Source organism: Pezoporus wallicus, unplaced genomic scaffold, assembly GCF_028554395.1.
Source record: "Pezoporus wallicus isolate ANWC-B61680 ecotype Strahan unplaced genomic scaffold, APGP_CSIRO_Pwel_v1 contig_8542, whole genome shotgun sequence".
In the NCBI taxonomy this organism is placed as follows: domain Eukaryota; kingdom Metazoa; phylum Chordata; class Aves; order Psittaciformes; family Psittacidae; genus Pezoporus; species Pezoporus wallicus.
In genome coordinates, this window is record NW_026640148.1 from 5873 (window position 1) to 17934 (window position 12062).

The window sequence follows — 12062 nt, forward strand, 5'->3', positions numbered from 1 at the left end:
CAGGAAAAAATGGGCAGCTTTCATTTTATTCCAAATATTAATTTGGAATAGCAGTTTGCATAATGCTATTGCCATTAACATGCTGGCTTACAAGCACCTCCTACAGCAACTGCCAGAGAGGACAAAATTGAAAGACTAAATACCAAAGCAAATTCCATTAAGATACTTTTAGAGATAAGAAAGCGATTGCTCCATAGATGATTACTAAACCCAGAAAATACCTGGGGAATGATGGGTTAAGGAGGCTGTAGAGAAAGGATAATTGGCTTGCACTGGCAGAATTAACGTCATCATACTTAATACATCCCTGTACCTGACCCGTTTTTGTCTTTCCCTGCAAGCCAGTTCTAGCAGCAACAAGTAGCTGAAGCTCCAGAAATGCTTTTGGGTATTTCATGATAACCCCTCCATGGAAAATGTTAGTACGTGTAACTGAAATGTATTTTAAATGCATCACCTGGCCGTAGAGCCACATTGTATCATTATAATCTAATTCTCATTTCCATGGCCCCTACTGTTTGTCACATTGTGACTGCATTCTATCTAGACTTTATTATATACAAAAGAAACAAACCAAAGAATTCAAGGCCAATATTTCTACCCATTTGTTAAAATGACTCCTAATGGTTTGTGTGTGGACAAACTGCAAAACTCTGAGGAAATCAGAAGCAAAATCAGAAAGCGTTACACAGGAAGCACTCAGATCAATGACAGATTAAAAGAATCATTTGAGCAAAACATCACAAATACAGCTCCGGATTGAAAGCCACTGACTGGCCATGATATACCAGAATAGACAGTGAAAGAGCAAAGCAGTGAATGAAATCAGGAGATGAAACTGTGACATTTCCCTTGTTTGCAGTTAAAACCCGCAACACATGACAAGGGCTGTTAACATGGACCCTGCAGTGGTGGCTGCACTAAGTCTTTACAAGTTTTCCAGATACACTGGAGAAAGCATAATGAGAAATGCTAACACTTCATTTGGCCTTGTACTCTGAGTACTTAGAGTGCAAGTTTAATTTTATTAATGAAATAAATTAGAGATCAGTTCCCCTTGAGTATAATGTAGAGTACTGGCAGGGTAATAGCAAAGACAGCACATGTCAGTGCAGTGCTGTAAATAGAATTCCTCTTGATCTGTGCTTCCAGTCTCCGCTCGGTATCACACAGCTCTAAAATCACATCTCTCACAGCAGAAGCCTGGCCCTTACCTTCTGCTGAAGACCTTGGCATGGTTCTTTCCTTTGTTCTAGCATGAACAGCAAGTTTAACACTCTGCAGCTCAGACACCATTTGTGCTACACTTTCCTGCAGACTACGAAACTGCTGTTCTAAACTCCCTAGACATGAACTGACTTGCTTAGTGTAGTTGAGCTGTTCGTTTAAAGGAATTAAAAGAGCATCTATATTTATGGAGTCACCTTTGTCTTGTCTAGTTAACAAAGCACCTTCTTTCATTTCCTGTGAGGTCCTTGTTTGCAGCACACTTTTCAGGTCTGCTATGATGTCGCTGAGATCCTTCTGCTGTAAGCTGTGGCTGGAGGCCTGTTCTCTAATGGCTTCTTGCAAATTCACTGGGCCTTTCTGTGCTTCAAGCACCAAGACTTTCAATTCTTGCAGCCTCACTCGATTAACGTAGGTGGAACCAAGAACACCTATAATGGCTCCCAGTACAGAACCAATAATAGACCAGTTCTTGGTTTTTTCAGCTCTTGTTCGCTCTTTCTCGTGGCTTTCCCTTACAGCTGCAGAGAAGAGTGAGAATTTTTCTCTCTCAGATTCTTCTGCATTTAAATATGCAGCTCGGTACCTCTTCTCTTCCTGCAAGAAATACAGTGATTTGAAGGAGAAGGTATAATATGAACCTATAAAGTCTACAGTAAAAAAAAACTCCACAACCAAACCCAAAGCCCCCGCACAGATAAAGGAATGGAAATTGTGAACATCCAATAGTTCTGTTTCAGGAATTTCCCTTTTAATGTGGGATTTTTTTAATTAATCCTACTTAAGTCAACAAGACCTCATTTTAAGTCAAAACTGAGAAATGGGAAAGGTCAGCAGGAGAAGATACACAACACAAGAATCTGCCACATGCTAATGATAGAAAAGAGGTACGAGGGAGCAAGAGCTCTCCCCACATATGCTCTTTCAGCCCTGCTTGCTTCTTCAAACACCACCTTTACCACACTTCTCCCTCTCAGTTCTAAATCCCTTAAATGGGAATTGAAAGCAGCACTGGGAAGGATGTTTCAGGTAGGTTCATCTCATCAACATACATGCTTCTTATTCCTCTCCATTGTCTTTCTTACCCTGTTTGCAGACAAATGTCTTCTCTTTCTCCCTGCATCTCCCAGAAATATTCTTTTTCCAAATGTATATTTCTTCCATAAGACCACCTTATGGACAGCAGTGACTTGAGTTCTACCCTTCTTCAGTCATACATCCAGTCTTCTTTATCTCACCCGCACAAACCTGATCCCTTATTTAGACAACTATAGCTCCCTAGCTCCTTCCTGGTGTTCTACCCACTATCCAGAAGCTCAGTTTAAGCTCAGACACTGGTACCCACACCTTGCCTGAGCTTTGCTATAGGTGTACCTGCTTCCAGCCTCTTCCCTGCTGCTCCTGTGGGTTCATCTGGATTTCCTGGATTTACTTTACTGCCACCTTGTCTTTAGCTCTGATCAACAAACTGTTAACAAACATGTTCCTTTCACCAGCTCTGCCTGGCTCATCAGCTGAGGTGCTCCTATAGGACTGCCTGCCCTACAGCAGCATCTCAGCTGCGCCCACCTCAATCTTCCTGCTTGCCCCCTCTCACGGAGCAGCCTTGTTCTTGCTGCTCTCTGACAAAAGCTCTCCTGAATTGCCTGGGTGTCACAGCCACACAGAAAGCAGCTGAGAGTCTTCATGGATCAACCACCAGAAAGGAGCTTCTCTCATCACATGGAAGGTTAATTAATTGAATCCCAGCTTTTTGTTCACTACTCACATATGATTCATTTTCTTGGCTCACTATCTGCAGCTTTCTTCTCCAAATTGGCTATACCATTTTCACATATATAAAATTAGCACAGATCAAACCATCAATTTAAAACTAGTATCATAATTGAGATCACTGTCCTTCAGAACTGAACTGCGTCGACAAAAACAACCACTAGTGATGGAAACAAAGCACAGATTTTCATTGTATTTGCCACTGCTAAAGTACCAACAAATTGCAAATTACCTGCAGCAACCTGTGTTCCAGAGTGGCCAGTTCTAAATACTGGGTGTCATCCCGTGAGACCCTGTCTAAGCGGTCCCGAATTTCCTTCAGTTTAATCTGTTGGGCTTCTACATTTTCACGGGCCTCTCGTACTATCCCTCGAGCTATCATAAAGACATTTTCAGCCTGAGAAGAAAGAGTATTCCTTTTAGAGACTTATTACCAGACACATCTAAATCAATATATCAATTCTGGAGGGACTAAAAAACCAACCCCCAACAAAACAAACCATGCTCTATTTCAATCTAAGGCATAAACTGCATTTACAAACATGCACAGAGGAGAACACATTCTTAGTATGTGCATACAGTCAGAACAAAAAATAGACATGATTCTCCTTGGAGGATCTTTTTTGCCTCACAGCCAGTATTTATACTTCATATTGCTTACACGTAAGTTGAAAGTGTCCACATTGTCTCCACATTTACCTCTGTCACTTTTCCCTGAGCCTCTCGAACCTCATTAATTCCAACAAACTCTTCGTATCTGTCCCACCAGCTCTTGCAGGTCGCAGACATCTTCTGAAGGGAGTTTTTTGCCATCACAGCCCCAGCCTCTGTCAGTCGATTCAGAAGAGCTGAGGCCACTTCTAGTGCAGACTTGGCCTCAGGCCTCTTGGGCGCTGATGAGCAGTAAGTCCGCACTATGTGGACATTCATTTTTGGACTCCACTTTATCAACGAGTGGTGGTACTGCAGACCACAGGACACTGAGGACACCCCGGACTTATATTTCATTGGCCCCATGTCTTGAATTTAATCACTGAGTAAAAGAGCTACAAGGATGAAGAAGAAAAAAGAATGGCTATTGAAGTATGGCTGGTTCATACCTCTTCAAACTACATGTGCACCAAACCCACTATAATCCAAGAATGGCCAAAACAGTCCCAGTTTTACACCTTTACTTACCTAGAGAACTCTTCACAGTTTTCAACAAAGGGCAATTCTGCCACAGATTCCTGCTTTTCTGCTGTTAGTAAAGTACTCCCACCATGCTTCTTCATTACTAATTCACTCACTGAGTGAACAGTGATCGTGTACAGATCCACTACTAGCTGGAGTAGCTTCAGAGTAATTTAATGCTTCAGCACAGAAGCGATTGCTGTATGAAATCCTGCCTTGTGCTTTCACACCTGAGTTTGGTGTGTCCTGTCACAGGTACTGACAATCCTGCAAAAGAACAGAAGAGGAAAAAAGGCAGAGAAGGGGAAAAAAAATCTTCATAAGAAAAGAAGTGGGGCTTGACCATTCCCTTTATCTTACATTCTATAGATACACAAGGTGTTGAGGAATGCAAAGACAAAAACATCGAGGACAGGGACAAACAGAGAAGTGCTGAACTAAACACAGTGAGTGTTCTCACGAGACAGCCTAGAAAAGTAAAATAGAAGGAAGAGTCACAAGATCAGGCAAATAGCACACAGCTGGGGCTGCATTTTAAAATGAGCTTAAATTCGTGCTTATGCTGCAAAGCCAGACTGCCAGTTATGGTTTATTGTCTATCAGCTTGTAAATAAGATATTGACTTTCTACTGAGTGCACTCCTCTAAGAACTAGAAACAGAAAAGCTTTCAAAGCAGATTTTATATGAAGCCTGTGTATAAACTTCTTGACTATATTAGGTTTTGACTAACATCATAGAAAACCATGGGTTATTGAGAAAGCTTGACAGCTGCTGCAGAGGGGTTTTTGTTATTTTAAACAGTTTTCCATGTTAATTTTAGGTGGCTAATGACATCATATATGTGCCAATACAAGCACCTCCATAGGAAAGGATTCTTCCTACTGGAGAACAGTTTTAATCAGCTGTTAGCTGGCTACTGATTCTGAACACCACTGCTTCATTCCTTTTCAGTGTTTCTAACAAATAATAATACCACCAAGTAGCATTATAAAAAATCTTCTCAGTTGTTTTATATACATAATAATATGGTAGCTCAAAACCACAAGAACATGGAAATGAATTAAGTTCTCTCTCCTCCAGCATCACTCATTCATCTTACTCTTACAACTTACTTTACATTGCAGGCCACGTACTGAAACCCCAACTCAACTTTGCCCTTTCTAGACTGAAGACTTCACTCTTTTAACTGCACTACTACACGAGATGTTTTACCAAATATTCAGGTTCTTAAAGCCAGTATAGCAAAAAGAAAGAGAAAGCTGACAGGTTTAGAAGAATGGTTATGTAGACAGTTTCTAACAGACTGAAAGAAGCAGTCTCAGCCTGAGCTAATAAGGACCTAAGAGCCATGAATGCTCAGACACAACATCCCTTCTCTCTCTCTTGCTTCCCTTGTAAGGAAAACAGTTTCTTCTGCCCACTATTGACAAACAGCCTTTCTAAAGGTTTACACCCCAGTTACTACACACCGCTGGCGAGTAAGACTAGTTTATCCTGCCTTACTTCGCAGCAGTCTCTTTTGCCACGGCAAAACACAGAGCCAGAATTTCCGATGCACAGACTCACAACCACTCCTCATGCTCCGGAGGGGTGAAAAGCTTGGTTTCTCCACATGACCAACCCGTTTCCGTGCCGGAGGGGCCCTTCCATCTCACAACAGAGCGACCCCGGCACCCCACAGCAGCACGGGGAGAGCTCCACCGCCTCTAATCGCCACGCACAGGCCCGGGCAGCGACGCCCGTCTCGCCTCCGCCACAGCAGACGGCCCGCAGGAGGGAGCGCTCCGCCGCGGGGGGCTCCAGCGCCTGCCCCCGCCTAGGCCGCGCCCTCCAGCGCCAGAGGCGACCCGGAGCTCTGTGAGCAGCGGCGGCCGGGCTGGGCCAAGCCTGCCCCCCAGGCAGCCGCCCCCGAAGAGCCCGAAGCGCTGCCAGCCCCGCCGCACGCCCCGGCCCCGGCAGCACCTCCTACCTGCCCGCGGCCCGGCCCGGCCCGGCGTCTGAGGCGGAAGCGGCAGCGGAAGCGCTACGGGGGCCGAGCGGAGCCAGGCGGAAGCGCTCGGGCAGGGGGCGGTGCGGCGGAGAGGAGCGGGCACCATGTCGGGCCGAGAAGGTAAGGCTGGGCCCGGGGCTCCCGGCACCGCCTGTCCTTCACTCCCTCCCCTTTCCTCACTGTCTCATCTCTCTTTGCAGGCGGCAAGAAGAAGCCGCTGAAGCAGCCGAAGAAGCAGTCGAAGGACCTAGATGAGGTAGGGCGGTGGGTGAGCCCCGAGGGGTGGCCGCGGTACCGGGCCTGTGGCACCGGCCGGAGCCCCGCGTGTGTTGAGGCTGTTTAGACCTTCACGTTGCCTCTCGGCTCAGCCTTCCGTGGCAGTACACGTTCTATGAAGCGTCCTTCTGACGGTAAAACTCACGCAAGGAGACCGGGGAGTGATGCGCTGCCTTCCGCGGCCGCCGGTTTCCGTTGTTTCCTGCTGACACCCTGTCTGTGTTCACGGTGGACGCAGCAGTGCTGGCTAACGGAGGAGCCCGGTGCCATGGTGAAGGCTGGAGTGTCCCTGGGCTGTGATATGGGGTCTCACAGTTTGGGGTGATCACAAAGAGCCTGAGCGAGGATAGAAAGCTTAGGGATTCTAAAGTGGTTTAAGTAAATAAGGTACTAGTGAACCTCATGGTAGAGATACTTAAACGTAAGGGATCAGATTACAGGTATAAGCTGTTATTTCTGAGGGTTATGGAGGATGGATGAGGCACCAGTGGCTGGAAAAAAAACCAAATATGGCATTACTTTAAAAAGGGAAGAGAGAAATCATAGCTTTCTAGGTTAGCTTTGTTAGAGAAATGATAGAACCAACTCTGTGCTTGCAGGATCCAAGTTCTAAGAATGTAAACATTAATAGCCAGGATGGATTTTAGTAAAACTGCAGCAAATGAAGGAAATTCTTTTGTGTAGCAGGGCAGTGCTCTGTGTGTGAGGAGCACACAGAGCAGACAGGAGGTTCTTGGTGCTAGTTCGTGTAATGAGATCAAACATGAGGCAGGATCCGGGCACTGGAAGATGATGGAAGGTGAGCATCGTGCTTGCTGCGGTGCCACACTCTCAATGTAGTTACTAATGAGCCTGTGTCAGACTGCAGGGATGCATTGAGTGGGGTTTTGCAGGATTTTGTGATCAGTTGGAGTCTAAGTAATGCTTTGGTTAGTGCCTTGGGTTACTGACAGACAACACAGCTTATTTTTTATCTTGTGAGGGTGCTGAGGTGCTGGCACAGGGTGCCCAGAGGAGCTGTGGCTGCCCCATCCCTGGCAGCATTCAAGGCCAGGTTGGACACAGGGGCTTGGAGCAACCTGCTCTAGTGGAAGGGGTCCCTGCCCGTGGCAGGAGTTGGGACTGGATGAGCTTTAAGGTCCCTTCCAACACAAACCAGGCTGGGGTTCTGTGATTGGCTCTATGAAAAGAAACCAGTGGGAAATCTGGAGAGAGAAACAATATTCTGCTCTATGTGACAGGGGAAGTAGCAGGGTTAGATTGCAGCAAAGGAAGCTTTAACTTAAAATGAGGAAGGCTTTCCAGCTATATAAAGGTAGTGGAGCCATGAGCTGGATTGGTGAGGATTCTGTAAAAATCTGTTGTCAAGGTCCTCAGATTTAGTTACCTCAAAATGCTGAGCACCAAGAGAAAGGACCATGGTACTTTGCAGCCCTGGTATCTGTGAAGAATATGTATCTACGGGATAGAGTATGGCTGAGCTCTTGTGAGTTCCAGAGGCTGTTCCAGCAGGGATGCTCAGCAGCTGCTCTGCCTACAATTTGCCAATGGTTTCATTAGATTTCTTGGAACTGATACAAATGTGTTAAACCCAGGAAAAACAGTGACACGTGCATGAAAGGATCTTTATTAATTTATTTTTTTTGGGGGGTAAAAGCAACCTTATTTGCTTGCATCCCACATAATCCAAATTTTATTGTTAGCCAGCACTGTGCACCAGGCTCCCAGTACCACTGATGGCATATTCATGAATGCTTTTAGCTCAAACATCTATTTTTCAGAGGGCAGAGTGAGAAGATGCCACAGGACGTGAAGCAGGTTTAATTTCTGAACGATCAAACAGACAAAGTTTAGTACAGCAAAAAGATGTCATGGTTCAGCAAGGTTTTGCTTATTTAGTATTGAGCCATCTTGTATCGATTCAGTCAGGTTTTTGTAGCTGTTAGAACATTATGTTTGTTTCTCATTGCTTGTGAGCTGGTTTTGAATCTTTCTTTGGGGGAAGAAATGGTACTGAACACCACTGTTCTTTTCTTTAGACAGATCTGGCATTTAAACAAAAGCAGAAGGAGGAACAAAAGAAACTTGAGGAGATGAAAGCAAAGGCTGCTGGAAAGGGTCCTCTCGGTAAGTGAGGTGCCATGCGACAGGAAAAGCAGAGAGCTTGCTGGCTTCAAATGTAATGGTTTTGCGTGACAAACATAACAAGGCCCGTGCCTCTGGGTTATTTAACACCCACCAGCAGGTTGATGGCAGGTGCAGATGATGAGTAACAAATAGATGCTAATTTATTTTATTTCTTTTGCTGTGCAGTTTTATCCCCCAAAGACTGGTGCAGGGCCTGGTTTAACAGGTGTAACTGTGTCTGGCATGCTAACCTCCTCCAGTGGGGTGGTGCAGAGACATTTCTACTCTTCTTTCAGCATACCATCCTTTTCTGTTCAGATACATAACATGTAAGCTTTGCCTACAGAGCACTTGATTCCTGGCAGAAAAACCCACATGACTGGAAATTAGCGTGGCAAGAAAGCTTGCAGGGTGCATCCTGATGGTGCCTTGAGACTAGTCTTTCTCTCAGGTAGTGAGAGGAGGAAGTAGTGTTAGTGTGAATCTGCATTTATTTTGAACTCCTCCAGTATCTGCAGTGATAGGATTAGGGCTGTTTAGGGTGCTCCCTGCCTATTCCCTCTAGGAGGTTTTAACCTGTGGTCCATTAATGTACCTAATCACTTTTCCATTCTGTGAAGACCATTAAACTTTACACTTTCCTATTCCTTAGCAAGCTTTCAGTCTTGAAAGCCCTTCCAGCAATCCCGTAGCAACTCCATTCCACTAACAACCTTTGTGATGGAATCTCATCAGGCACTGTTTGAAAATAAGAAGTCCCCTGGATTCACTTTATCCATACACTTAGAGATAACCTCAGAGTTCCAGCAGGTCAGTGAGGAAGGATTTACTCTTTCCAGGAGTCCTGTTACCTTTCACAGGGCTGTGTTTATCCATTTGCTGTGCTACAGACTCTGTTTCAGAGATCAAGGTCAGACTCGCTGGTCTGTAGTTCCCCAGTTCTTTAGGAACTCTCTGTGTATGTGGGAGCTGTGCTGGCCGTCTGAGCCCTCTGACATGGTGGCTGTAATGATAAGTTTCAAGTCTCAGCCAGCAGTTCTGCAGTTTCAGTGCTTGTCAGTGCTCTTGGAGGGAGTGCCACCAGTCCCACTGACTCGGGATATTTCTTGTTTATTTATCTCAAATGGATCTACCTCCTCTGATTTATCAGCACACAAAAGATGTGCAGGGTGTGGGACCTGGGATGCCTTTGGTGTTACAGACCAGTGGAAAACAATTCACTGAGCCTCCCCTCTGTGTCCTTACCATCCCAAACTTGTACTGCATAGGGTGCCTCGGCTTACAGATTTCTTCATAGATCTTTCTTGCCGTTGTTACTCTGCCTTTTTTTCTAGACTGAATTTCAGTCACCTGCTCCTTGTCAAGGCAGACAGTGATTGTTATGTTACTGTAGGAGGGGTAGAGTGTTCCCAAGAGCCTCAGCATTGCGTGTTAGCATCATGCTGCAGTGTGAAGTCTGTTGTTGACCACCAGTCCTTGCAGCAGGCTTGCTGTTCTTTTTCCCTTTCCACTGGTCACACATGACACATGCTGTAAAAAAACAGCTTAGCTGTGTTACTATGTTGTGTTCTGTCACCCTGCTTTAGCCTCTTCAGTAATAGAGACTGCAGAGGACAGCTAATTCCAGAGAACTGGAATAATTCCAGTACCTGCTTTCATAGAGCTTTGATCCCAGCTGGGGGTTCTGGTTGCTGCAGGGATAGTGATGCTTTTACTCCCTTAGCCTCAAATTTGATTTAAGCAGACTATAGTCCTGCTGCACAAGAACCAAACAATGGAGGAACAAAAGAATTGTTGAAATACTTAGTTCTGTTGTAGATTTATGGGCCATATTTGGTTCTGGGAGAAACTTGGTTTCTAATGTTGCGTAAGTTACTTATTCAGAGTAAAGTGTGTGAGATCACAAACCCAGAAGAGTAACACATGCAGAAACAATTCATCAGTGGGGATCTGAGCTGTACAGGCAGTCTAATGGGGCTTTGTCTTTAAGAGGTACTGAATCTGTAGCTAAGCTCTACAACAGTTGTCTAACCAGTTGTGTTGTTTCTTTTGGCAGCCAGTGGTGGAATAAAGAAGTCTGGCAAAAAGTAGTTTGACCAAACTGCAGGGTGAGAAGCCGTTGAGTTATTCAATGGATCTGCAGCTTCAGAGAGTCATGAAAACTCACTGTCATTTGGGAAACATTGTACATTTTGTGTAGTTGGAATAAACCTTTTTTGTTAAGATGTGATATTTTCTTTTTACCTGTATGTTTTGTTCTCAAAATGGCATTACCGTGTTGTACTGGAAAGTATTACTGAAGACCACGTGTGACCTTAGGCAGCTTGAGTGCATCTGCTGGTTTGGTGGTCATTTGTGAGGATCCATTTCAACTTCTGCTTTCTTTTGACAATGGGATTCAGGGCCTGAGTGTTAAACCCTGCAGTGTTTTAACCTGGGGGTTTAGGTTGAGCTGCAGTTGTCCAAGATGTGGCTGTACCAGCAGCTGCTCCTGTAAGAGCTGGAAGTTTTCTCTAAACAAAAGGTTGGGATATACTTCCATCACTGGCCAAGTCATTACCTTAGGGTCAACCCTATTCAAAACAATACTCCTTTTCATATTACTACTTAAGTATCCTGTGGTGCAGTGCCCTATAATCCCAGTGGTTGCTGCACATACACTTACCTTTGCCCTTTGCTTTGTTTTCCTTGAACTTCCACATACGGACATCATCACAGCTCCTTTACACCCACAGCAGTGACTTTGGGTGGGAGAAGGGATGGTAACAATGCTTATGGGATTATAACTTAGTTTTTGAAATGAACAGCAGTACACTGGGTATGGAAACGTCAAGGCAGGAACGTGATGTTCCCAAGGGAGCAGTTAAGCGGGAAAGAGTTAACACCGCTTCTTACCTCAGTGAATGGTAATGGGGGGGTACTGCGTGCTCCCTCTGACAGGAAAAGCGCCTGCAACAGGGGAATTGCTTCCGTAAGCAGTGAGGCACTTCAGCTGCCTGGTGGGTGCGAAGCGACATTCCGGGCTCAGCGGGAAGAGGCTGCGGGTGCCGGGTGTCAGCGCACAGGGTGCTACCAAGAGGATCTGCCTTGTTATAAAGCTATTTCTGGAGGGCTGAGGGTGTTGCCCTCCGCGGGGGGCTGTTCCTCAGGGCACGGATCATTCTCCTGCCAACAGGAGGCCCCGTTTCGGCAGGACAGGAGCGCACGGGGCAGCAGCCCCGCTCCACCGGGGCCGCCCTCAAGGGCCGGGCTCTGCCGCCCCCCCGTGGTCACGAACGGCGCTGGCGCATGCTCGCTGGCGGCGGGGCCGGGCTGAGCAGCCCGGAGGGAACGCGCGGAACACAGTACGCATGCGCGTGTCTCCTGTGGGAGCCGAGCCGTGCGCAGAGGTGAGGGCAGGTCCGCTGTGGTAAGAGACTGGGTCTGTGCCTCAGCGTTAGAGAACCTGGGTCCCCAAAGGGAAAAGCTTCACAGAATCCCAGACTGGGTTGCAGT

At 46.0% G+C, this 12062-nt stretch overlaps 1 protein-coding gene and 1 long non-coding RNA gene across 2 annotated transcripts; one reads left to right on the top strand and one right to left on the bottom strand.

Moving 5' to 3' along the window:
- Positions 1-704: 704 nt before the first annotated feature.
- CCDC51 (coiled-coil domain containing 51) lies at positions 705-6251 on the bottom strand. The gene is made up of 5 exons (XM_057417698.1): positions 6144-6251; positions 4180-4440; positions 3700-4046; positions 3233-3397; positions 705-1824 (listed from the first exon to the last, which is right to left on the bottom strand). The coding sequence occupies exons 3-5, from the start codon at positions 4015-4017 to the stop codon at positions 1048-1050; spliced, it is 1260 nt and encodes a 419-aa protein (XP_057273681.1). The 5' UTR covers positions 4018-4046; positions 4180-4440; positions 6144-6251; the 3' UTR covers positions 705-1047.
- Positions 6152-10797, top strand: LOC130603717 (uncharacterized). The gene is made up of 4 exons (XR_008973252.1): positions 6152-6284; positions 6365-6420; positions 8480-8567; positions 10624-10797. It is a non-coding gene; the product is annotated as an uncharacterized LOC130603717 (long non-coding RNA).
- Positions 10798-12062: the final 1265 nt, after the last annotated feature.

Coding starts and splice junctions, on each gene's coding strand:
- CCDC51 (XM_057417698.1), bottom strand. CDS start 4,017: ATGGGGCCAATGAAATATAAGTCCGGGGTGTCCTCAGTGTCCTGTGGT. Junction 3,398..3,699: donor CTCAGGGAAAAGTGACAGAG/GTAAATGTGGAG, acceptor CTTTCTTCTCAG/GCTGAAAATGTCTTTATGAT. Junction 1,825..3,232: donor TGGAACACAGGTTGCTGCAG/GTAATTTGCAAT, acceptor TATTTCTTGCAG/GAAGAGAAGAGGTACCGAGC.